General features: G+C 38.1%; 2 protein-coding genes across 5 annotated transcripts in view; one reads left to right on the forward strand and one right to left on the reverse strand.

Annotated features, from left to right (window-relative positions):
* LOC146003155 (uncharacterized) overlaps positions 1 to 27946 on the reverse strand; it is a 72209-nt gene that overhangs the window by 31147 nt on the left and 13116 nt on the right. Inside the window, exon 2 of one of the 3 annotated variants that reach the window (XM_083141357.1) lies at positions 8915 to 9098. The exons of the other annotated variants lie outside the window; for them this stretch is intronic. The gene's annotated coding sequence lies outside the window, so the exon portion shown is untranslated. The remainder of the gene's footprint in view (positions 1 to 8914; positions 9099 to 27946) is intronic. 3 annotated transcript variants of the gene reach the window in all.
* LOC146003140 (tetratricopeptide repeat protein 23-like) lies at positions 278 to 27797 on the forward strand. 2 transcript variants are annotated; one of them, XM_083141323.1, is made up of 8 exons: positions 278 to 345; positions 10411 to 10653; positions 13320 to 13526; positions 16834 to 17135; positions 18978 to 19161; positions 22345 to 22465; positions 25217 to 25355; positions 26330 to 27797. In XM_083141323.1, exons 2-8 carry the CDS (start codon positions 10459 to 10461, stop codon positions 26391 to 26393), a joined length of 1212 nt encoding a protein of 403 aa, XP_082997449.1. In that variant the 5' UTR covers positions 278 to 345; positions 10411 to 10458; the 3' UTR covers positions 26394 to 27797. The 2 variants fall into 2 exon arrangements, with proteins under 2 accessions (XP_082997449.1, XP_082997457.1); XM_083141331.1 differs by lacking the exon at positions 278 to 345 and having other exon boundaries at positions 10492 to 10604.

The following is a 27946-nucleotide window of genomic DNA, read 5'->3' on the forward strand; positions in this document are numbered from 1 at the left end:
TTGATTTTAAAACGATAGCGTAGATATATTCATCCTGTTTCGTTGATAAGCATCACTAATTCGCATGGGCATGGTTAATTGGAAGAAACGCGTGACATAACGCTCCTCAATTCCTGATTCTGTTGCTAGTTAAGAACTTCACTGTCAGTAAACATCATGCTCCAAAAGTTCATTTTTCACGCTAAAAATCCATAATCGTGAAGTTGTTTCTTGCACCTGGGTAGGTCGACATTTCCCGTATTGATTAGTCCCGTAGCTGGGGGATCGCCAGCTGATAGCGGTCGTTTTCGTCAGCAGTGCACGCGGGCTTCGCTTATGTAGACATTGAACGCCGACATTGAGCAGGTAAGAATTTAGTATGTAAATGGAATTCGTAATGTTAAAACATGGGATTCTGAGGGCAAGATGATTTATATTTGATAAATGTAATAAATGCACCTTCAAGTGCATGTGTTATTTACCACACGCTGCCGTATAATAATAAAATCTTTTATTACAGCGGGGGTGTTTCGGCCTCTAGGGTCGTTCTTACAACACACACTTATTACACATAATAGGCGGACTTAAGCTTTGGCCTAAGGATACTAACGTTTAAGGATATTATTATAATTTAACTATATTTCCAGTGACAATATTCTTTTCGCATTGAATTGTCATGTTACACCAGAATATTTCAATGTTTATATAGTTTTGGAAGCATCTCAATTTTAATTTCTATATTTATTTCATCTTCGTTTTCCTGGCATAACGTAGAGTGTGTCTTTTTAAGTTTCGCTTTGTGCGCAGATACGCATAATTAGAACTACTGTGAAATGCGCCTCCACTGGGACCCCTCTATTACAAGGCGACACGCCCTCAGGGAAGCCCATTGTCGCTGATAGAGAACGATAAGGTTTTATTTTTCTTATTTAGCGTCGCTTTTCTGCAACTTTTGGCAAATCGCGACGATGATGATATGAGACTGGTAAGGGACACTCACTAAGAACACCCATGCCCAGCCGGCCCCGTGGCGGAGTCCCGGGGTTGAATCCCGGCCTGTGCAATGATGTTTTTGAGAGTGTCCATTTATCATATCTCCATCTTCGCAATTAGACAAAAGTGGCACAAGAGCGAAGTAAAATAAAGCAAATCAACAACATTCATGCCCAGGCCGTATAGGTACATAATTGCAATAAAAAGTATGCTAATTTTACAAACATAATTATTTACTCCGAAACTTCTGATAAATAGGTATGGAGTGGCTAGCACATCGCGCTACGACGCCAAGGGTCCCGTGTTCGAATCCTGGCCTGGGCATGGTTGTTTGTGAGTGTCCATTCATCATACCTATCATCACTCACCCAGATCTTCGCAAATTAGCCAAAAGTGGCACAGATAGCTAAGTAAAATAAAGCAAATCAATAAATAGGTATATTTTAAACGAGATATCTTCAGAAATCATCGCCAACTATGTTCACCGGGGAAGATGTTCCCATAATTTCAACGGCAAGGGTGTCAATCAGCATTATTTACTATTACGTTAAATTACGATTTATTGCTCGTTTTGGATGTTTCTAACAAAAGTAATCGTCCACTTAATTAGACTACGATTTGGGGTAACTTGTTCCATATTGCGTTTAGCGATCTCGTCCCACCTATCACTTTTATGCGCATGACGCTAATGTAAAAGTGAATAGCAACGAGTCTATTCGAGAATGGATATAATTTACCTCATCGTAGCTCTCTCGAATGTAACATTCATTATTTCCATCTTGTGCACACGGTTTCTTTTGAATAACCTCTGCTGCTTTCTCCTTGGATAAATGTTTACGCACGTCCTATCCTTAGCGTGAGAGGTTTTTGTGTGTCACATAACGGAGGATTCGCTTTCACGGATCTGCCTGCTTTTCTTTAATGAAATTGGGCAGTGGCGTATCGTTAAAATGCTGCTTTAACAATGGAATCTTTTTTTTTTTTTTTGAGGAAGAATATCTAGTTTATAAAAATAAATTCGTGAGTTAAATGTTAAGGTTCTGATCAATGGCGCCAACTTTTTCGAGCCAGTGAGGCTCGAACCCATCCAATATTTTGCCTGTTTATATAAATTATTGATTCGCTACCATTTTACAGAGCCGTGTCAAATACTAAACGTACAAGAACAATATACAGAATTTTTAATGCTTTTATGTTTGAAAAAAAAAAATGTCACGGTGAATTATGAAACCAGGTATATTTCTTCATCAATTTCATCTAACCATTATTCATCCTCACTGTCGCAAAGTAGCTGACAAACAATGGGAAAAACATATGTAGAAAATAACAATGCTGCATTCAAAACATGTAGCTGTAAGTGTAGTATATAGTTAAAGGATTTTATATAATTATGCCCTTTTCCGGGTGGTTGCATAAATACACCCAGTGAATGTTTTGTAAGACAGGAGAGAGAGAGAGAGAGAGAGAGAGAGAGAGAGAGAGAGAGAGAGAGAGAGAGAGAGAGAGAGAGAGGCGTTCTGTCTGAGGACATACAAGCGAAGAACTTTCTCTAAGCATGCTGTAGCTTGAACAAAGTGGTGGAGAAATAAAAATACCAGACTTGACTTCTCTCTCGTACCTTATGTAAGTAATCGGGAAAATGCCATTTCTGCCTCCTACGAACTATTAGGTAATATTTAGAACATGTGGAGCCACACTTTGGGCTGCATAATCATCACGAGCGTGTCAGGAGGGTGGTGGAAATATACCCCCGTTAGCTTGAGATATCTAAATTTTATATAATATATATGTATATATATGTATCAAAGGTTGGTTGATTGATTTGGTGTTTTTAAGTCCACTTTATGCACAGTAAGTCTAATCGGGACTGGGCCTACAGTTTAAAGTGGGATCCGAACCACTATGTGCCTCCAGAGGGTATCAAACCCGAGACCTATATATCAAAGGAATATTCAGTACAGGCCGGGATTCGAACAGGAGATCTTTGATGGCGTATTCGTTAGTCGAACACTGACCGCTTTTTAATTAACTGTATGGCTGTATATAATATATTGTTTACTACCAGTTTAACCGTGCTTATGAGATGGATGAATAACAAAATATATTTTTAATATTAATTTATTAAATAGTGATTTAAATTATCTAATAGAGAATCATGCAGTATTAAGTTACACACGCCACCTCAGTTGCCGGGTACCTTGGACTCACGATGGCCGTCGAAGGTTCTTGATTCGAATATCAACCATGCCATGAATATACAGTATATGTATATGTACATGTTGGCGATTTCATATAAATTTACGTTGCACATATTTGCTAGTTTCAATTGAACACATCGCTTCACTGCACCGTGACTTCTGAACTGCTTAAGGTTGTATAATGTGACCTAAATAACTGGCGAAAGTACAAATGATCAAAATTGAAACGTGTCAAAGAAACAAGCGACAACTAATATGACGCCATTACAGGTAGAGGTTGAATTTATGTAAACATAAATCATCAACGTACAGAGATTGAAGGTGGAAATTTTTCCATATTTCATAAATGTTGGTTTGCTTTAATGACCTGTATATACTGTGAAAGTTTGTGCTGTGGCACCTGTATATGTTGTTTATAGGCAGCTGCTATGTATATCTTGACTAGAGACGAGAACAAGATGGAGAACGAGACAGGCATTTACCAAGCTGAGACGAGATCAAGACTGTCAAGTTTCGTTTCGTCTCGATTCCATCCCTAGACATATTTCCGCCTCGGTGACTGAAGGTGTTTAGAAGTCAGGTCATGATCTTTCCTCGGCAGGTTCTTGGCAGCGGCCTTCCTTCAATTTTCAAATGTCGGACCCTGGTGACAACAGCCGGTCGCCTGACGAACACGAGTGCCTAATTTTCAGATTGTATGAAAAATGCGCTCAGTGAAAATTTCGCTCAAATGGAATGTTGCGAAACTTGCGCTCAGCTTCCTGGAGGAAAGAAGCGCACCTGCGTATGACTCACCGCTGAAAGCAATCCACCCCTTCGCCAACAACTATTAATTTTATTTCATTTCAGGTGTGACTTGTGTGTGGTGCACTATGGAGATTCTTACAACTAATGGCAATACTTGAGGTGAAAGAATTACTATTCTGAGCGCAGAAAAAGGAAGAGAGAGCTTACAGATTTATGACAACTTTTTCATGGACGGAACGTTTAAAAGTTCAAGCAAACAGTTCTGCCAAATTTATACAATTCACGCTGATTTTGGGAGCAACAACGAAGAGACGAACATACATCCGATCGTGTTTGCTTTGTTGCCGAACAAAGAGAAGGATACTTATGATCGATACATTAGATCGTGTCTCAGAGCGATATCATTCTTACAAAAGCTGCAGTAAACTCGATAAATCGATGTTCTAGAAAGAAAATAATGACGAAGTTTTTATAAACAGATTTTAAACACGCCTAAATAGTTGAAAGATATTTCAATTATTTTGCCAGTCCACAGCCTGAAAAAAGTGGGAATCAAATATTAAATAAATATAATACATGAATATTTGATTATTTTTTATTACGGTGGGGAAGGGTCATTAATGGTTCTTGGAAGTGTGAGCGGAACTTTTGCGACACCTAATTTTCCATTTTGAATACATCATAATCGTACCCCAAACATGGGCGAGAGAACAGAGTCGTGGCTAGAGATTTCCACGCCGGGGGGTGGAGGAGGACTTTCACCGAATTCTCTCCTCTCCCCCCTTACGTGATTTCAGCAAATGTTCATATTCTCCTTATTTTCTTTTCTTTTCAGTATTCAGGTGCAAAGAGAAACTCCTCGGCCCCGTGTGGAAAATGTAGCAAAACTTCATAAATTTTAACTTATATGTGCAGGTCTCGTTATATTACTTTTTAAACACCGAACACATATTTCATTCAAATTTTGACTCTTTCTGATTTTTAAACATTCTTGCACATACTCTGAGTCATTATACGTACTTGGTTGGTAACTAACATATTACGTCATCATTAGTAAATCATATACGTATAATAATTCTGTTATATAACCAGTATAAACACAGACTAGAAATAGTATAAACTAAATAGTATAAGCCCTACAGCTTTTTCATCTGTGTTTATTATTTTTTCTGTCACGTAATTCTACCGGTACGATAACCGCGAAGATGGGAAGGAGCGAGTGGGGTGTAAGGGGTGCTCCTTCCACGTAGTGCACCCATAGTCAACCTCACTTCCACGTAGTACACCCTGGACTTCAAACTAACGAGGCTCTGGCGACTGGTCCCATGACCAGTATAATTCTGTGTCGTCCTGTGTTTTGTCCTTATGTGTGCTGAGTGCCTCTTAACAGTCTCAGCTTTTAACCAGTCAGAAAATTTTATTATTTTAATATTTTAGTTACGACACGACATGACAGTTATGATGTTCGTTTAGTTATGGTAAGGGGCTGGACCCCGTCTAAAGTGACGGGTGCAAAATAGCCTAAGTGCTGACGCACCCAAACTTTTAAATTCAAATTCAAATGGGAAGGAGCGAGTGATACACTCACATGGAAGCAACGAAACAAAACACAAACACGCAGGCCTTGTTGTCACGTCACGTCGGTGTTCGATGATTGCATTCCTCTTTCAACCCCCTCCTCCCGCCACTACCCTTGTTGGTTCACGCGACAGATTATAAGGGATCTGACATCCAAAGCAAAACATCGTCGTAAAATTAAGCATAACGTAGGGAATACTCAAATGCATGTAGCAAAATTCAAAAATATACGAACCAGACTAAAAAAGAATATTCAGGATGCGTACTCAAACTACTTGAAAAGCATTGAAGCTAGTGTTAAAGCAGGGGACATGAAGCAATTCTGGTCCTTCATAAGAAATAAGAAACGACCATCATACGCACAACTTATCTGTAATGAAAATCAAGAACTCGACAGCAACAACTCAATTGCCGAAGCGTTTGCGAAACACTTTCACTCTGTTTACGTACAGGAACCATCTTCTTACGAACCACCAACCCCTTTGTCTGAAACCGACGCCCTTCTATCTTCTCTAAATTTACAGGATATATCAATCGCTGAAGTAGAAGCAGCAATAAAGAACCTTAAACCTAAAAAAACGGCAGGGCCTGATCTTATCCCCCCCTACGTAATCAAGGGATGTGGTGAAAGTCTAAAATATCCGTTACATATACTCTTCAACCTTGTAATACAAACATCGAGATTTCCAGATAAATGGAAATTGTCCCAAATTTGTCCCATACCAAAAACATCAGATAAATCTCAAATTTCAAACTACAGACCAATTGCGATACTCTCTGCGCCAGCTAAACTATTAGAACAGATTCTTTATAAACACTTTTTTGCTCACGTAAAACCAATTCTCTCCTCGCACCAGCACGGATTCGTACCAAGGAGATCTGTCGTGACGAATCTTGTAGAAATTTCAAACTTCATTTCCACTGAACTTGACAACAGAGGTCAGGTAGACGTTATATACACAGATTTCTGCAAAGCGTTCGACACTGTAAACCATGATATTCTCTTAAAAAAATTAGCATTTTGTAACTTCTCCTCTTCCCTCGTAGATTTAATGTACTCGTATCTCAAAAACAGAAAACAATACGTAAATTATCAAGGTTGCTGCTCCGATGAATTTGTAGCTGGCTCAGGCGTACCTCAAGGTTCTAATCTTGGTCCCTTGTTGTATTTAATATTAATTAATTACCTACCAAAACAGCTTAGAAATTCCGAGAAACTCTTATTCGCTGACGATTTAAAATTCTATAAGAGCATTCACAATGAAGATGATTCCATTAAATTACAAGAGGATATCGGAAATCTCAACGCTTGGTGTAAAGCAAATAAAGTTAATCTAAACCATAGGAAATGTAGGGCCGTAACATTTACCCGATTGAAATCCCCAATACACTATAACTACGAAATAGCACACACACAAATAGACAGGGCAAACTCAATAACAGATCTTGGTGTAGTGTTCGATGATAAATTATCGTTTCAGTTACATATCACAAAGACTGTTAATGACGCGCATAGAAAACTGGGGTTCATTATGAGAACTGCAAAAGAATTGAATGAAAATAAAGCGTTGTTATCATTATTTAACCTATATGTTAGACCCAAATTAGAATACGCATCTATAGTGTGGAGTCCACCAGTGGCGTATGCTGGTTCTAACGAGTGGGTAATCTCCGACCCTTGATCATCAAACTCCAAAAGTTTCCGTGCAATTTATGCCAGGATCCATATTGGATTTAGGAATATTGTGTCGGAATGTTTGTCTTATTGCTACGACCACAATCAATTAATTCTCATTATTGCAGTTTAATATACGTACAGAATTTCAAATAATAAAACAAGACAGTATTATAAAGCAAAATAAAAAAAACTGTGAAATATAAAATGAAAGACATGCACTAGTGAAATAGAAACCCTCATTATTAATTTAAGTGCAAAATTCAACTTACTCCAGGACTCAGAATGAAATTCCCTATGAATGATAAAAAAAAATTCCCTTTCCGAGCTCCAAATTCCCTGCGATGACAGGTTTTAAAAGTTCGAATCAGTGCAGGCCTGAGCCATAAATTTATTTCGGGGTGGGGGTGGAGAGGAGGGTACTCATCCCTTATTAGCAGCCGCCACATAAAGTTGAAAAAGTGGGGGTAGAAGTTCTGAAGATAAATCTCAGATAATTACAACGTATTATGCAAGCTGTTTAATCTGCAAATGAAGTAAAATTAATTACCACTATACACTTTTTAAATTAGATATATGAATGATTTCGGGGAGGGGATTTCAGCTCCCCGAGTCCTCCACCTGGCTACGTGCCTGATGTGTTTGTTCCTTATATGTTTTAGTCGTTCATCTTCATCACTATTAATCTAAAAAGGTGGAATAGTAACTTAAATAAACTAAAATATATGTAATTTATTTATATCTTTTCCTTTAAAAAATATTCAGTTCCGTGAAGGAAGTACTCTCGCTGCTTTTGAAGATTAGAGAGAAGAAACAATCACTATTTTTGCAAATACAAGAATGGGGGGGAGTCAGCTTATAGGTGCATTAATTGCTTAAGTTTTGAATTTTAATTTAGTTTGCTTAATCTTCAATATTTAAGCTTTTTCCTTTTGATAAATTTCTATGTAACAGACATCAGCAAGACAGAAGTAAATGTATAGTGAAAATTAGCGTAGAATTGGTTTGCCTATGTTATTCATATTTTCCTGTTCTTCGAACTTTACCGGGTATGTTTTCCCTATTTCCCTTACAGAAGGCAATTTGTGAACCCAAAATACCCGTTCCTGAGAAATGTCCCTGCCATACAAAACACAGTTTCTATGTTTAGCGGCGACATAGCCTTCGGGAGAGAATTGTGGAGGAGGGTTGTAGGAGGTCAATGGTCGCCAGCGGAGGGAAAGGCAAACTCTAGGGGTTGAGACCGGTGGACTCTCACCAGAAGGAGCTTACCCTGGCCACGGAATCGCCGCGCCTGAGAAGCAGAGTTTCCTCATCCCTCTTTTCTTTCTCTTCCCTTCTCGCCAAGGGTTGTAAAGGAAGCGGGTGGAATGACGTCAGGGTGAGATTCCCTAACGTCATTCCACCGGCTGGAGAAAGGTTCCCGGACATTCAGCGGCAAACGGTTGAAAGCATTCGCGGCGCGCTGGAAGCAAAGAAATGTATGCATCGAAATTGGTTTGGAAGAATATTGCGAAGAAATGTATATATTTTTTTTTTTAAAAAAAGAAAGAAATACAGCCGGGTCATCTGCGATTACCTAGATGACCCAGAGTATACGCCGCTGGAGTCCACAAACCAGTAAACAAATAGATCTTATTGAAAAAGTTCAAAATAAGTTCACTCGCTATATAGTTTTTAGGATAGATGGTGCATATCCAAAGATGACACCTTATAACGAATTACTAATTAAATTACACATTACCTCCCTTGCAAACAGAAGAACCATACATCAGCTCCTTTTTCTTTTCAAACTTCTTAACGACAAATTGGATTCTTCCTCTCTGCTTTCAAAAATAGCTTTCTATGTCCCCCATCCAAAGTTGCGATCAAGAAAGCAACTCTTTGCAATTTCCCGCATCCGTACAAAATCCGCAGAAATGGCTCCCCTGCGAAGAATGTGTAGCTTGTATAATGAATGGTTAGAGAGGGGCATACACTTGGACATATTTGCTAAATTTTCTAAGTATAAACGCTATTTAATGGACAACATTCTTACTTAATTTTGTATTATTTTTTTATTATTATTATTACTATTATTATTATTTTTACCTTCTTTATGTGTATATATATATCCATACATATATGAATGTAATTGTGTAAGGTTTGATTCATTTCTTATCCACGGTAATGTTTAAGGACGATATATATAACCTCTATATGTATTTTTTTATATCTGAAATGTGTACAAATATTATTTTGATGTGTATAAATCCTATGTAAGACATTTACTGTGCACTGTAAAAGGGCAGATGCCTGTTGTGCGCAGGATAATAAATAAATAAATAAATAAAAGCATACTACTGATTTTCATTAATAAATTAATCTATAGAATGCGTAATCAACAGTTCATTTTTTTCCTTTGCTAGACGGGGCTATCTACCTTTGAGAAGGTTACGTTCTCTGTAAGGCAACTGCTATGTAGAGAGTATACAGCATAATTTGTTTTTGATTGATCTATGGTAAGGTAAGATACTATTGCAGAACGATTACTAGACTATATAATGAAACTGACTATAATGTGCAAAGAAATGAATTCAATAAACATATATAGCACATAAATCTCGGGCTCGTATATGAAAATGGTTCCCGTGTATTGCGAAACGATCTCTGTCGCAATGATGTGAGGGCAAAGCATGTAAATGTAGTGTGAGGAGGATTGACAGTGGCGTGTGAAAGTAACGTGGAAGAAAATAAAAAAGTGCGACTTAATAGGCAGTTTTCGGCACGATACTCCTGCTCGATTCGTTAGTTATATAGCGGATGTGAATCCGAAATGACTACTATTAATTAATTACACTATATATGCTTGCCCTTTCTAAACTCACAGAGGTCCCAACGATCTTGAGCAAAGCCAATATACATACATACATGTTTGTGTGTGCGTCTATCTATTAAGAACACAACAGCAACTGCCCAATTACAGCATTCTAAAGCAGTTTATAAAGGGAGATTTACACGGATATCAGTAAAATTATAAATTGTATACAAGAGCTACTTCCGGAAAATAAGTAAAGCTTTTCAATATTCACAAATTGATATTCAATAAGAATGGTACGTGATACTAACATTAAAAATTATAATGCACATAATAATAAAGAGGAGAGAATACAATCAAATTAAAGAAATGAATAATAATAATATAAAAACATTAAAAGCCATTCATAATAAATAAAGTAATTATTTCCTTTATCTATCAAGGCTGCCAATGGACCTTCTTCGTTAGCAGTTTGATTTCGCAAGGGCTGGATGTGCGAGGACACTCAGCTACTGTTGAAGAGGACGCTGTATAGGGCGAGGAAGCTGATGCAGCTGAGGCAGGAGGATGAGTCGGTCAAAGAGTTCATCCGCGCCATGGCCCTCGCACGAATCGTCCACGGAGACACGCACTGGAGGTACGCACGGGCGCAGATATTCCTAGCGCATGTCTACCTTGACATGAAGGTAATCACCAGGTCGGGAAGTACTGTTTTCTTCCTTTTAAGTTTTCGGACGTTTAGAATATTCTATATGGGAAAAGCATAGCATTCTGTGCTTACAAACTTCGTTAATATTTTCATAGTAAAGCAGAATCACAAGCATCGAGAAAAACAGTTATTTCCAATTTTAGGGATGCTATCGACACGGCATCCGAGACACTCGGTCCTGTTAGAGACTTTGGTATGATATTTGGAAGATTTAACTAAGCCATATTCACTTTGCAATGCGGCTTCTCTAGACATACCAAGCGGATATGTACCTACTTACTTGCAGATAAGTCATATATTTTGTTTATACACAATAACGTCGTATGAGAATCAGAAGAACGTAACTCCAAAAATGCCGTTTTCAGCTTTGTTTAAATAATCTGCTTTCAAGAGCTCTATTTGGAGTCAATTCTAATCCTTCGCAGTAAGCTGAAGTCACGTATCTCCAATTTACCGATTTACATATTCCTAAGAATACATTATTTCCTCTGTCTTGTAGATTTTCATAAATTAGAGTTACGTCCCTCAGTTTCTCACACGACGATATTAAAAAAAAGCAATCTAGTGGTGCAAATGGTGATTGTGTTGCGTGGTTGTAGTCGAAACGAGGCTTCAAACATTAAAATGCAAATGAGAAAAGTTGTTTGCCTAAATGAATGCTGTGTAAGTTTGTACGGTAACACGGTGTTCATACTTTATGTTACGACACTTTGACAAGAGACCGAGATTTGCCCTTCCATACAGAGACGAGAATGAAACAGATATTTATAAATTGAGAGGAGATCAAAATTCTATCGACTTTGTTTTGTTCTTATACCATCCCTATCCAGTTCGAGGAGAGTTGTGCTCGAACAGCACTAAGATACTCTTTACTCAAGTAAAGGTTAGAGCTGAACTTCCAACCATCTCTTCTTCCACTTGCAGTTTCATAAATAAATCGCAAAAAAGAAAAAGAAAAAAAGTTCTTTACTGCCCTTAAAGATCAAGGATAAGCACGGTCTATGACGCAAGTAGCACATGCAACACGATTCAGTGAGGGACAAGGATAGAGCGAACGGCGGGGGGAGAGACGCTCTTTCTTATACGTATCCAAACAAAAACTTTACGAAAACCGCTAGGAATAAAGAGTGAACGATTAGATATTTTGGTTTTATATTTTCCTGACTGAATCCCAATAAAAATATTTATTAATAGACTGAGCATAGGTATTGCAATATAATTTATATTGTTATACTCTGGCATATTTATTTTCACTTGTTCTCTTCGTTCGTAACCCAAATAATGATTGAAATGCCACAGAGTAGAAAAATATAAATTACACCATGTTCAACACATTATAATTTCTGATGTACTATCATATTAGCAATGGGATAGAGTGCACTGACCTTCTACCCTCTTTCTTGAGGGCGTAATTTTGATTAATTTGTTGATGTTACTACTGTATTGATTGCATTTATACATTATAATAATTGCAAAATTTGAGATTTTTAAAGCGTTAAAGTGCTAACATATGCACTAATAACATCAATAGGTGCTTCTATTTAGAAAATTATGTTTTTTAAATACAATCTCCAACAAACTGTTATTTCAAACATGATACATAATTTGCCGGCCCCTGTGGCGGAGTGGTTAGCACATCGCGCTACGACGCCAGGAGTCCCGGGTACGAACCCCGATCTGGCATGGGTGTTTGTGAGTGTCCATTCATCACATCATCACTCATCCCCATCTTAGAAATTAGCTAAAAGTGGCAGAAAAGCGAAGTACAATAAACAAAATCAACAAATGATATATAATTTGAAGTTCAATTTTTGTTATGATTTATCCTCTATTTTTAAAATTAAGCTCTATTGTGGCCCTAAAAGTTACATTTTCAAACTTTCAAGCAGCAAAATTTGCGATAAAGTAGCAACTGTGTGTGTAAAATGTCAATATAACATGTTATGCCTCTAAACCATCGTTTCTCAACCTATGGGGCGCGACCCACTGCTGGTTGCCCATAATGGGTCTTAAAAACCTATTGCATTTAAATTACTAAGATATATTGTTTTAACCATATCATTTCAACCAGTGTTGTACATAGTCTAAACTATAAATTTCTGTTATTCGCGCTCTACTATTTGCACATTAGTCACATTAGTACAGTGAGTAAAAAAAAATGTTTTCAATTTCAGCATGTGTGTTTAGTTAGATGTTAGACTGGAGTAAATTAGTCTTGCAAATTACATATACTTTTCTAGAATGAAGTATGTGTAATTTGTTTAAGCAAGCGTAAAAGATGGCTTCTTAAAGTACTCGATGTTAGGAAAAATATGATTATAAATTGGGTGCATACCCCCTACATGTAATTCTGTCGGCGCCCATGCTTCTGGGTCCCATGAAGTGTAATATCCTGCAAGGTGGGTCCCGGACTGAAAATGGTCGAAAACCACTGCTCTAAACAAAGCTTTTAAAGATGTCTCAAACTTATGTAATTTCCTCTCTCTCAATGTTTCGCAACTAGGTCTTACTGAAGGTTCCATGGGTTCCACAGCATATTATCTACCAATTTTACTGGTTATTGAGATATGTATAGTTGTAGATACATTGAATATTTTACCAGCTTTCATCTGGTTATTAGTAAGTTTATGCGTCAATTTTCAGAGCTACTACATTCAAGCAGACGACCATGCATCGGAAGCTCTGTGTAATCTCTACAACAACTTCTGCATGGAAGAGTTACCACAGAAGAAGACCCAGGTCCTGTTCACGTTGTTCCTGGGAAACCTGGTAAGAGGAGAAGCTAACACACATCTCCGGAACTACTCGCAGGCAGAGAAGTGCCTGCAGGAGGCTGCAAAGTACCTAGAGGCAAGTAGTAATGGTTATTAGTGTACGTATATTCCGGAGTGAATTCAGCATGTAGCCATATCTTCAGTGATTCCACTGCCTTATCTTATCCTTCTCAACTATTAACAACAGAAATACTGCGCAATGCTTGACAACAGAAAACTGTTCAATTTAAGTTATAATGTGCCTCGGTCGTTTATATAATATCAACTCAATTTGATCACATTTATATATCAAATATGAATTTAGATTTTACTATAATTCAATAGAATAAAATTTATTATCACATAGCTGTTCGTGCATCATTACAAGTGAAACATTATGAAGACTCGCACATCTAAAACCTACTGAATCAAACTGAAGTTGGCCCACTTTAATGTTGTGCTCTCAACTAGATAATTGCGAACTGTTGATTTTAATAACGTTTACGAAATGTAGTTATGCAAACGACGGAACCGAGCCTTTTCCTACTATGAGTACCAGGAGCGTATATTCCAGGCTAGCTAGGCTATCTGCGAAGCCTGAAGCCTAGAAAGTAAAATACTGAGGAAGAATCTATTATAAACTGGGAATTAACCTGATTTCAAAAAGATGATAATGGCGATTCTGAAGTTAGCAACTTGAATTCTTTGGAGTTGGCAACCTGAATTCTTAAGAGTTGGCAACCTGAATTTTCATAAATTTGCAACCTTACTACCGTTGGGATTACCACCGTGATTTCCTTGAAGACGTCAAGAATGAGCCTAGTCTTCTCTCTTCCTCCATAGCTAGTCCAGGTCTTAGACTCAGCATACGCCACTGGTGAGTACGAATGTTTATTGTTTTTATGACTTTCATCTTCGATATTTTGAACGCAGGTTCACTGAAAAATGATTGGTGAAGATGCAGGCAAATTTAAAACAAACTTCTAATCACAAATTAACAACACGTTCTGACAAACGAGGTTTAGAAATGATCTGCCATGGAACTGGAAAGAACAAGAAGTAATTTAAATGGGAAAGGTATGCTACATATAATGGACGGTTAAAATATGGAAGGGTTGATATAACCGGTGCATGAAGAACCTCACTGCTTGACTGTTCTGAAACATACAGAGGTCTGAAGACAAAGTAATTATACATTTGTCTTTTCTCATCTTGGCTTAGTGGTTAGCGCGTTGACGCACGTGCAACCTGTCGTTGCGATTATGGTTCGCCCCTGCTGACACCAGGATGCTACCGTCAGGCTATCCTTGCTATACGAATTCTTAACTTTAGATCCTAAAGGAGAAGCTAAAGAATTGGGAGAAGTGTTACTGTAGGTGGTTCATTAGGTCATTGTGAGCAGGCCCGTAGCTAGAGGGGGGCAGGGGGGCAACTGCCCCCGCCTGAGAGACTGCTCTGCCCCCCCTGTGAAAAATACAGAACACATTCCTACCTGGAATTCTCACTAATCTTTACAATTATATCATGTGTTACTCTAGCAACATTACAAAGACACTTATTGATTTTGTGATTTATTAGGGTGTATGGGATTCCGTATAATGTCGTATCAGGATTGGGGGGGGGGTGGATTCCCTTCCAGATTAGACTTCGGGAAATGACTTCACAATTTTCAGTATCTAGAACAGTTGTGACATTTTGAGTAGTATTGTATTAAAGGTGCCTAAAGTGTTTGGATGTTTTTCTTGGATGTGTTGCTATGAACTTTGAATTGCTTAAATTTTTGTATCCCAAGTCTATCTTTTGGTAATAGTGTGGTAGAGAGAGGGAGTGGATATTTGATTTTTGTTACTTTGCGTTGCTTTTCTGCCACTTCTAGCTAATCGCAACAATGAAAGATGACGTGAAATTGATGAAGAGACACTCATATACAGTGCCGCAACTACAGGGAAGCAGGGGGCATTGTCCCCTCCCCCTGACCTTGGACAGAAGTCCATTCTAGGGGAAGCAAACATTTAAGTAAAAAAAAAAAAAACAAGACTAGGAGAATCTAAGAATAGCAGGACAATTGGATACTCATGATGGAATTAGTTTTTACGTGTTCCTTGCATTTTTCTACCAGACGGCCAAGGGCACTTGCAAGGGGCACAGAGGGGCAATTGTTCCCCCTCAATTTCAAATTTTATACAAATAAAAAAACATTTCGTAAAATTTTCTTGCTCGCTTCGCTCGCAATGTCTGCTGTTCTTATAGTCCAAGTTCAGAGCTATAGCTATGCGGCCGCAGGAGTCGGCCCTGGGAGCAAAACGATCTATATGAAAAAAATGTTAAAGAGAATGCCATGGTGCCCCGTGAAATTATTGCACCCTATTAAAACAATTTATTTCTATGAAACTTAATATGAAATATTAATGATGACACTGTAATCCAAGAAGTCATTGATCAATCAAGGGATTCCTATTTGTTTGTCAGGTGTCAAAAAATGTATTTTAACTATAATATAATACAATTCACACAATATTTTGCAAAATGGTTAACGTAACCAGTAGGCAAACATTGTCTGTAGTGATGCAAGAAATAGAGTCTAAGGGACCCATGTTTTAATGTTTTAGCAAGTACAAAAAAAAATTTACACAATTCATCAAGGTGTAGGTAATATGTAACCATTATTATTTAATTAATTCTATTTTTCTTGCATAACACAACACACTGGTGTTGTTGGATTCTCGTTAGATTCTTTTGTGAGTAAAAATCTTGCATACTGGAAACTAGAGGGAATCATTATGAAGCATGATTTAAAAAGGGCTCCCTTAATCAGTTCTGCAGAGAGGCCCAAAGTTGTTGGTGCATATTAATCATCTATTAACATTATCGACCTGTAAATATCAAGTAGATACAGTCCCTATTAGGCTATTTATGTTAAACTTCATATTCTTTGGCAATCTGGAAAGGTCATTATCGAAATATTGCTATTTGATGTTGCTCGAAGTTCTTTGTTCGTTGCAGTTTCAAGATATCACCCCCTTTATGTTACTTATATCTTTTGGAGGAGGGGCAAGTGCTTCTGTGTTCCCTGTAATATCTGCCAATGCGACACAATATATTAAAAATTTGCCCCCTCTAGGATTGACTTCGCCCCCCCCCCCCTACAAAGAATTCCTGGCTACGGGCCTGATTGTGGGGCGTCTCACAGTTATGCAACTCTAAAATCAACAAGATATAAAACGAAGTTCATGGGTTTAAAACACAGGTGTGACATGTACGTACATTTGATCTTTCATTTATTTCATCATTACTATCCTTCGTTACCATCATCGTGTTTACAGGATGTAAAATAGCAAATAATCCCACTAAAATAGTGATAGAATTTGTATTTCTTGTGTGTTAAAAGTGAATTTCCACTCTAGGATTGGGACGAGTCGCTGAGGAACGTGCCGAGGCGTTGCGCTGACATGGAAGACTTCCAAAAGTGGCGCATAAGAATGAACCTGAGTTTGGCTCGACTCTGGCGCAAGAAGAAGCCCGCCCTTATGATGCAGCATTACCACAACGCCCTGGAGGACACCAGGGAGCGCTACAAAGGTCGAGGTCACAAGGTCATCCTCATCCTGCAGGAAATCGGAGAGGCCATAGTGGAGACGTGTCCCAGAGAGCAGATCGCAGACAGCATTATCTACCTTGAAGAAGCGGTCCATGTAGCCAAAGAATCGTAAGTTATTTGCGGTGGAAGAAAAACTCACTCTCCAATTCACCATTGCAAAAGCTTGGTGAGGATAGTACGGGAAACGTTTTAATAAAGGAATTTTAGCAAAAAAGACGGTCACCAATTGCATATGAAGTCAATCATCTACGATTTCTTAGACATTAGAATTTAGTTTAGATAAAAAATGGCATTTTAAACTGTCATTTTAACGGTTTTATCCCGGCTTGGCTATATGGTAAAACTGCCATCAATGTTCAGGTGTATGTTAATGTTTTCCATGGGAAATCACAAATCAAAACTAGTTAAAATACAATAATAATAACAACAATAATTAAATAAAAATCATTATTAGAGTAAGGAATCCACACACTTCTTTGTAGAATTTATCAAAGTAAAGTTGTAGAAGTTACGAAAGCTAATTAACAACCTACTCATTTCAAATATTAATGATTCAATACAAGTTTTTTTAATTTAGTATGTTAAAGAAACTAAGCTAATAAAAATGGAACTTAGTAACTACCTTTATTTGAATTGATCTTTTCCTGCACTGCTCAGATCTTCTTCATCGTTTTTGTGACTCACTCGACACTATCTTCTCAAGCAACTCGAAGAGTTGAGCTGAGTTTTAAGTTCACTTTATGCACAGACGTGCTAATCGGGACTGGGTCTAGGATTAAAAGTGGGATCGTATTATGTGCCTCCACCAGTTATCGAAACCCGGGAGTCTTTGACTTAAAGACGGTACGTTACCATTACACCTTCGGGGAGTTCGCAACTCGATGATTTGATTTGCTTTGGCTTTCGTTATTTAGTGTCGCTCTTTTCCACTTTTGGCTAATCGTGACGATGAGGATGAGCGATGATCTGATGAAACTGATGAAAAGACACTCACAATGAACAACCTCGCCCAGGTCAGGAGCAACTCGATGATACTGCCGCTGTTGCATAGGGACTTCTCATGAAAACATGCGTGGATCATTTATATGTAGAAATTCAAGTCTGTTCAAAACACGTTAAATTTTTAACCCTTGTATTCAAATACAGATCTCAGGATGGCTCATAACAGGAAAGATTTATATGTAGCAAAAATGTGCTAAATATGTAAATACATATTTACTTATTTTCACCAATATATGAAGTTAAATATGCACTTAAAATTGTAAAAAATCACCTTTTAAACAATAGGACGCTACAAGAGCTTCATATAATACAATACATTAACTTCTGTTTCTAAAACAATGAATAACAAAATTTTGTTGCAAGTGTTCGAACGTGAATTTCCTTCTGTTGTCTCTTAAAATGGATTTATATTGACTAAAACTGCGTTCAATATCGCAAGAAGTAGGGTAATGGGAGTGTATTTCAGATTTGTCAGTGATTTGCAAGAAATTCACCCAACTCTTTCAGTCACACGGGGACATGTAGTTATTGCGCGAATATGGAGTATATGTTGAGATATGCTCTCTGAAATATGGAAATAATATGTAAAAATAACCAAGATATGTAAAATATGAGCCAGAACCTAATATATGTACAAATATGGAAAATAAAAACTGAATTTTTCGAGTCTACATGCCATGATGCGCATAGATAATACAATATATAACTGATTTCAGCTTCATACATAAATATCTATTTACATATAAATCCGTTCTCTGCTCATGAACATGATGCTACACAGACTTCAACAGAACTCCACCTCTATTTAGAGACCCCCTTCATATTTATTGACAATTCAGAGTTTCTAAACTGTGTTAATCAATGTACGTTTTCAGTTGTAATAAATGTAAAGTCTTACCAATTGTATTCAGAAAGCATGTTGTTTATTGTGTATATTGCACAATGCAGATACGACGAAGACAGCGTGGAAGTTGCTCGCTCGAGGCACATTCTTGTGAGGGCTTGTATGAATCTGGATGAACCTCAAGAACTGCTGCTTCTGGCCACACTGGAGAGAGTGGAAAGGATCTTTAAGGAACAGCTTGGACTACAACATCCGGACACTCTTCGGGTTCTGAAAGACATCGTCGAGGTAAGTTCTACCTGATTCTGTGTTCTTCTGGTAGATAAATGCCACTAGTTTCAGCTAATTAAGTTCCAATACATAAGCATCAGTGAAAACGAAAGGGAGAAGGGGATTACCGAATGTCAACTGTCGATATCTAATAGTTATTACTCCTACCAGTTATTATAGAACTTAAAAATGTGAGTTGCCACTATCCCGCCACGATAATCTTAGTTTATCTTTAGAGACACCTCAGAAATACATACATAAAGGTGGTTTACAATTTCGCACTCAATAAAATGAATTGTAATTGACATACGAAGTATACTGCGGCTCATGTAATAGAACAAATCAAAAAGTTTTTTTTGTTTTTAGGTTCACTTCAACACATGGTTACGAGTACAACATCTAAACGGTATTCTAACTCTGTCCATACTCGAGGTAGCATGTCCCCGCCAATAGTAGCAACAGCATTGGTTACTTTGGTCTTTAAATCATCAAGATTAGTCACAGCAGTTTGGTACGCTTTTTCCTTGACAAAATCCCACAAAAACGTCCATGGGCGTAAATTCAGGAGAACTAGAGGACCAGACAATTGAACTACCTCTACCAATCAAACAATTTCGAATTTCCCAACACACCGTGTTATATACATATACAGGATGTATACAAATAAAGTATATATACAATTTCGGAGTGTAATAAAAATAAAACGGCAATATATAGATATATAGGAAATTGTATGTCACAGGAAAATACGTAGTTGGTAACTGTGGAAGCAGTGGTGGAAGTTTCTTTGTAGACTGGCAAAATTGCACTAGTTCAAAACTAGTAGCGGCGCTAGTTGTGTTGCAAACAGAAATGGAATCTCCACAGGAAAAACAGTGTGTGTCTTGTGGTGTGCATAGACAAAATCTCTAACTCAAGGTCAGCTAAATTTCAGAAGATTGTACAGCAAACATCCGCCGACACGAAAGAGAGTAACATGTTTAACATGTTTAAAGAAACAGGAAGTATGATAAAGTATAAGACCAGTGGCAGACCTTTGCGGGAATGACATATCTCAACATGTTGCAACAATTTGTAATTCCACGAATCCACAATGTTCCCACCATCATTTATCAACAGGATGGTGCGCCTCCCCCAACATTTCCCTCGGCATTAGACTGGACGCGGCGATACAATTGAATGGCCATCCCGTTCCCCCCGATATTATTCCATGCGATTTTTCTTTGGGGCTTCATCAAGCATACCATGTGTGACGTCAATCATGGACCTTCGAGCACGCGTTGACACGCACACCTGACATTTTGCAGCGTACATTGGTGGAATTAGATTACCTTCTAGGTATCCTCGTTGCAAACAAGGGAGCGCACGTGAGGATGTACTGACCATGTTATATAAAACTTTCACAGTTGAATGGTATGTATTAGAAACATAACTTCTTGGTTCTATCTAATAGTTTTGTTTTCATTACAATCCGAAATTGTATACTTAATTTACTTACACCCTGTATGTACAGACAGGGACACTTCTGGGTTGTACGATACAATTGACCGTCAATAGAATGGTTACAAGCCAGAAGTGTCCGTGACTGTACAAAACGATTCGGTCCTGCGAGGACCTTGGCGGTATCCTCTCCCCCCACAAAACAGACAATTTTAACCAATGCTGGGTTCGGGTGGATACTGATAGTAAGCTTTCAGTTTCGAGAAAAGACACGAGAGATTTGGATGTCGCGTTCACGTGAACCTTTGTGCTACCTTTATGGAAAATTTCCTGTCAATTGTTCACCTCTGTCAGCTGGAAAATTCCCTGCTGGCCCCGCTGCAGGGTCGCGCCTTCTGTATTTACACAACAACAGTCAGACACGATAAGCATCTCACTGTTCGCGCAACAAAAACAACGAGCTTTTGCGAATTGTCAAGGATTCACGATGTCAAACAAGCAAAGAGTTAAAATATCTTGCGAAAATTGAACTTAGACAGCACCTCAAGATATACTTGCAAATTTAACTGTTTGAGAGCTTATCCAATTATTTAGAGTGGTTGAGTAAGTTCAATTTTTTCAGAACTGTAACGAAAGTTATTATTACGGAGACGAAAGATTGTATGTTTTGTATTATTTCTGTACAATTAATTAATACACACACACAATTGGTCATAAAATATGGGTTTCCCCGATGGCATAGTCCAAAATCTTAATATTGCCCATAAAATAAACAGTAGGGAATATCAAATAATTAATATCCTTTCACAAAGAACCTGTTTGCTTGTGGGAAACTGAGTACAATATTTTTTTCAAGCTTATTCTGTTCATGCACATTACATTCTCTTGTGATATAATTCCATATAATAATAAATTCATTCAGACAGAATAAATTGGCTCTCCATGTTCGCAGGGAGGTGTAGAGGTAGGGCTCCGCACATTTTCGATCTCGACCGCCTTTGCACCACTCCTCCTCCCCGCGGCTTCCAGACGTCCTGCCGACTGGACCTTCAAGGCTCCTCATAAAAATTCAATCAAGAAGGAAGAGATTGTAGAGTGAGGCAATTGTTATTTATTTATTTGTTTCGCTTTTGACCCTGTTACGCAGCCGACTAACGAGACTCAGCACCTGGAACACCCTCCCTGGAGTTTCGCGATGTCCTGTATCTTAGTTCAGGTGGAGATTACGTTACTTTAATCTGCTGACTTCAATTATTCATTATTCTTGAGGAGCTTGCGTCCCATGATCTTACCAACATTAAATAAAAACAATCTTGTATGTATAATCAATGCTTTAATTTTATTATTTGTTGATATCTTAGAGTTCACTCTTATAGATATTGCATTTGTATGAGAATTACGATCTTCCCAGACACTATAAATTACAAAAATTAAAACAGATGCTTACTCCATTTCATATTTTTATAGAGAGCAAATTGTGATTAAATGTGAACGATACTCCTTTTGAAGAACATGTGAAAGGAATAAAACAGGGCCGACTTGCTCAAAAATAACATGGGAATTTCAAGATAAATAGACATTACCAAGCACACGCAACCCATTTAACACTTATGTACATGCAGGTTGCCGATACGTAAGGGGCACGAGATACAACATTACAGTTCGTCTCAAAAAGTAGCATAGAAACGTTTTTGGTTTTGCAGCTCGTTCTTCTACTTTTGCCTTGCCAAGAAGTGTTTGAGTAATTTTTCTATTTTTCAGATTCTTCTGTCGTTGGAAGATTTTGAAGAGATCCTTCCACGTCTTCAGCTGCTTGTAAAATATGAAAACGTGGTGTTTAAGGAAGTTGCAGAGGAAACCAGGGATACCCTTAAGAAACTAGGTACACTTCACAGATTATTTGTAGCATTTCTCATCTTGCAACAAGCGCAAACGGACACATTGTGTAAGGAACACTGTAGGAACAGCATTTTCCCCAAGATATATTCTTTCATACATTTGTGTGAATTTCGCCTTCTCTTTCAAATTTTAACTTGAACCATGTACGTATATACCTGGCTGAATTTCAACACAGCGTCCTTGCTTTTCAAGGACGTCACGTGCCAGCATACGAGAATCCCTCATATTATGACGTCAACTAAGGCGACAATACCAGGAAAATTTGTCTTGTTGGTTTAATTGGCGCCCTTCATTTGTAGCATTAGGTTAACCCGGTATGTGAAAGTGAGATGATGATGATGATAATTATGAAAGTAAGAGGAGATGGCCGTGACCTTCGTTAAAGGTACCGCCCCAACATTTCCAGAAGGATGGAAGTTTATTGGGTTTCTTCAATGGGAAGCCGTGGCTAGCACAGCGCGCTCTGCGATGCCAGAGGAACCGGTTTCGAATCGCAGCCTTGACATCGGTGTTCTTTGTGATTGTCCCTTCATCAATTTCATCATATCATAACTCATCCTCATCTTCGCGATTAGTCAAAAGTGGCAGAAAAGGGAAGTAAAATCAATCAATCAATCGAATGGGAATCTCAACAGATTATATCATGTACTGTGCTCAGCGGCGGCTCGTGACTTTTCACAGATGCGTGCTACAGGTAGATGTTGTTTATTGCATTTACAATTACACCCCCCCCCAAACACATACATATTTACACACTCAATTGGAGCCGCTAGCGTACGCAGTTTTTTTTCCCCCGAGGGGTTTGGAATAGTAAATGTCTGTATAACATAGATGCTTTCTATGTACGGTCGGAATAAACTATACTAAAATATTTTGCAATCACCGATTTAAACCTTCATTTTAAAAGTTATTCAAAGGCAAAAATGGTAATAGGAGATCATTTTAAGGGGTGTTCGAATTTAACACTGTTTTTTTTGTTTTCGAGTTCTTTGCAGCTTTCATCCGGAACTCAAAATTTGGAGATGGGTTGTAGCTCCCATCAATTTCCTCGCCCCAGCCTCGCGTACACTACTGTTTGAAACAACAGAGCACAACTAATCCTTTACAATGATTGCTCCATATGCCACGCGTATGTCCATGAACCGCGCGAAGAAAAAATCGTGTCTGCTGATTCTGTAAAGCTATCAGCAAACTTTCTTCTTATACTGAGATGACAACACTTACCGTGCTGTGAATCTGTGTAGCACGCTAGCAGACGGATGTGCCGAGCTGATTGGCTCCGACCCTACCTCCCCCGCAGAACCAAGGGGCATTCGGCCAGATTTGGCGCGCCTCGAGGTGGCGAAAACGTGCTATAAAGCCAATACCGCGGTATTCGATGTATCTTAACAGCGTGCGTAAAATACAGAGCGCGCTGCAAATTTTTTAGCCTCTTAACATGAGAAGTTTCATTTCACTTCAGTGTTTTATTAAACTTCTTCAATCTATGAAATGTGTCCCTCTCTTTCTTTTCATTTTAGTAAATTGAGTAACGTGCTATAGCACGGTAGCACGTACCGTGCGTCCATTTCGATCTGCAGCCGAGAGATCGGGAGAAACGTGGCGGGCGGCGCTGACGGAGGTGCCGACATTTGCGGCCTGTAATGCCCGCTTATTTTTATGGACGTATGCAGACATTTATATAAATATTGCAAAACAAGCACTAACCTGTGTTATAAGAGTACGGTATTAATTTTAGTAGCTTAGTGGCTGAATGTGCCGATGATTTTGACACGCCCAGCTCTTGTGAAACACGGCGTAGAGGTTTGTTTGGAGAACGTTCTAAAGCTGCACCAATATCATCGAGTTTTGCTTCAGTTAGAATCCGTCGTTTTTGCTTAGGCGTTTTAAAATTTAACGATCCAGTTTCTCGTAATTTAAGGACAAGATGTCTAACCGTATCTCTGTGTGGAGGTGAAACGCCTGGGAATTTATGTACAAATTGCCTACACACTTCTCGACACGGGTCTGTTTTCACGTACGTGTCATACATAAAAAATCTTTGTTCTAACGTGAACCTTGCGGCTGGCATTCCAATCGTCTCACTGACACAACACACATACACACTGCAATAACACAAACAAGTAACGGCAAGTAACCAAGAATAACACTGTTACGCACAGTACGAAATTAACACGCTCTTGGTTTACATCTGCCTGCCACTATATTCACAGCTCTGTAGTCCCGAAGGAACAAAAAACTTGAGCTAGGAGATTTCGGATTGCAAGGAAGCTCACGAACACCATTAGCTTTTAACGGTTCGTCTGCAGCGTAATCTTGATACAGTGTTGCACATTCGAAACCTCCAAACGATCCCCATCGACACAAAACTCTTTCAAGGATATAAACTTAAGCAGGACGTTACTGGTCAAAACTATGATTAAAATGTTTTACAGAGTATTATCTGTGGCTCTTAATATAATTTCTAAAGCGTATTTATTTGTGTTTATAAGGGTGGAACTTGGAAGAATTACAGAAGAACTTTTGCGTGTTATAACACAGGTTAGTGCTCGTTTTGCAAGATGTCCACAAAAATAAGCGGGCATTACAGGCCTCAAATGTCGGCATCTCCGTCAGCGCCGCCCGCCACGTTTCTCCCGATCTCTCGGCTGCAGATCGAAATGAACGCACTGTATTAAGCAGCCGCCACTTCTGTGCTACTTCTTGACTAATCGTACTCTTTTCACTGTTGCAGCTCGTGTATACATGAAAATGGACCAGCCAGACGAAGCCGTGAGGTGCCTTCAGAGGTGCGTTAACACAGATACACTTCTTTTCGGAGCCAATGACAAGAAGACGAAAGCCACACAAAGATCCCTCGATTTGCTGCTCAGGTACATCATATTTTCTGTCCTTAGTTATATTGTGTTAACATATAATTGTACAAATATTTTATTCGTCTTTCAAAAATATTAATCAGTCATCTACCCATTACTGTTATTGTTTCTATTGTTTATTTTTAAAAAATGTTCATACTAATTTGACTACAAATGCAAATATCCAAATCTCTTGTACACTTGGTTGATATAATAATGCATTCATAGAAATAAAACGTTCCATATTTAATTATAAATTATACATTTTAAATAACTTTTATTCCAAACATTTTGGAACATATTAGCGGAAGTTTTTTTCAATTGAGTTCAAATTTTAATTTCCTTTCATTTTCACGCGAAATTTCAGAAAAAAGAAATATAAGAGACGTGGAAAGATATCATAAGAAACGTTTTAGCTGTTAACACGGTAATCGAAAAGGGAAATTCCAAAATCGTACGACGCATAAGAGTGGAAAGTAATTGGGCATCGTGATTTGATATTTGGGGCCGAAGGAGAAATCAATGACAAAATAATGTGGACTTTTGTGGGAATATGTCTCTTTTAGTGTTTTAAAAGTGTACTAAAATTTCACTATTTTTTTCAAAACATAAAGGCTTTTCTAAGCTGGATTACAGGTTTAAGATACTACGTAACTATTTAGAAGCAAAAACATATGCTGAAACTGTTGTTTGTACGCGTCATTAAGTGAACGAAAGCGGAACGGAAGAGAGGATGACGGAAAAATAAAATGAATTATGGAGTTGATCATGAGTGACCCTCGCCATCGGTAAAATGTGTACCTACTTATGACTGTTGAAACATACAGAAAAGTATTTGCAAAAGGAACTGTTAATTCCGTTACTCGTTACCTAAAACTAAGTAATCATGTGGGTGGGTGGGGAGCAAGATGGTGTACTTCAGGTGCGACGACGAGGGGAAAAGACTAAAATGCATTTGAATACTTTCTAAAACAAGGTCGTTTTACTTTCAGAAACAGTCGCAGCTTGGCAGCACTAGACAACATGGAGCAGAAAAGAAGAGGTTCTGCCCAATGAAGTTATAAAGGAAGACACCAGAGGCGCTGATGCATTACAAAATAAGAGTTTTCTCAGGCAGCGACAATCTCAAGAAAAATATGCAGGGGGCAGGGGTGCCCATCCTCCCCAAGGCCAATGGCGCAATCCCCGCCAAAATCATGTCATGCGTCTCCCCCAAATTATATTATTCGCGCACTCAAACAATATAGTAATCCCCAGAAAGTAAAGCTCATGGCGATAATATAATACGGTTCCTATTTCAAAGAACTCACACCCCTCCTCAGTTTTCTTGGGGTAAATATAATTATTTTAGTAATGCATAATAATAATTACGTGGATTTTATCTTCAGTGCAAATTTAACTTGTTAAAGTAAAATTTTCCTGTGACAAGAAGTTAGAAATGCGGATTCGATATATTTTTGTTCCAAATGATGCATCTGCTTTAAATTAAGCAGTAGATATACCAACACTAAGCATTATATTTTAAGAAGTGTTGTTATTAATGAATATCGATTATGTCTTGTAATGCACCTATAGTATAAAACTTCACATTTACCTCAGTAAAGCGCCAAACAAACGCGAATTCTTGTAACACACTGCGAGCGAAGGGAGCAAGAAAATTTTTACATCCATCTCTTTGCAGTCTTTCAAGAATATTAATTTAATCGGGTGTCAATATTTTCTTAGGTTTCCGAGATAATTAATCTTTTCCAGCTTCTCTTTTGGCACGTTCGGGATCGAAATGTCGCTAAATACAGTCTCAAAATTTAATGTTCGAACTCTCTCTCCACTACAGAAATCCCTTGACAACCTAAGATTTAACACTTTATCAAAAGCTTCCTATCTCCCCCTTTAAATTTAATACTCAATCCTACCACCATAATTTCCAAGTCAATTTTAGACTTATTGTTGATATTGAAGAGTGGATATTACCTCCTCCAAAAAATTAATTACCAGTCTCCACACAAAAATATCCGCAACAGTCTAAGACAATAGTAATACACAAGAATTGGATACCCCCTCAATTTAATGCTCAATCCCCCTCTAACTAAAATACCGGCCATAATCTAAGACCTAGAGTTGGATAGTCCCCTCCCCCCAACGTTTAATTCAGAATCCCTCCCAGAACCCACGTGTAAAATAAGGCCTAATATTTTGGAGGTGGATATTTCTCCCACTCTCTCCCTTCGATAATGCCCTTAAATACTTCCTTTTCTTCATCTAATGGATTAAGTATGGTGCATTTAAGGGTAAAATGTTTGCATATATTTTGGAAAAATATATAAATGTTGAATTTTATATTATTTGAAGAGAAAAATCCCCCCAAAAAATCTCGATGGCGCAGCCTGCGCCATAATCCCCCCTGGGGGCACCCCTGTGCAGGGGTGAACATTATTGATTAATAACTGAACGAATCAACTATAGAAAACATTTGTAAAATTTAATTTTCTTAGCTTTGCAAATAAAGTGTACATTTTGCATGCATTTTTTAGTTTGTTTAATTATTTCTGAAAATCGGATATCGTAGATAAGAGAAAAATAAAATATAATGGGACCATCTTGCTTACGCA

Source organism: Lepisma saccharinum, chromosome 1 (assembly GCF_977018435.1).
Source record: "Lepisma saccharinum chromosome 1, izLepSacc3.1, whole genome shotgun sequence".
NCBI lineage: Eukaryota > Metazoa > Arthropoda > Insecta > Zygentoma > Lepismatidae > Lepisma > Lepisma saccharinum.

Coding starts and splice junctions, on each gene's coding strand:
- LOC146003140 (XM_083141323.1), top strand. CDS start 10,459: ATGTGCGAGGACACTCAGCTACTGTTGAAGAGGACGCTGTATAGGGCG. Junction 13,527..16,833: donor AGGCTGCAAAGTACCTAGAG/GCAAGTAGTAAT, acceptor TTTCCACTCTAG/GATTGGGACGAGTCGCTGAG. Junction 25,356..26,329: donor TCCCTCGATTTGCTGCTCAG/GTACATCATATT, acceptor TTTTACTTTCAG/AAACAGTCGCAGCTTGGCAG.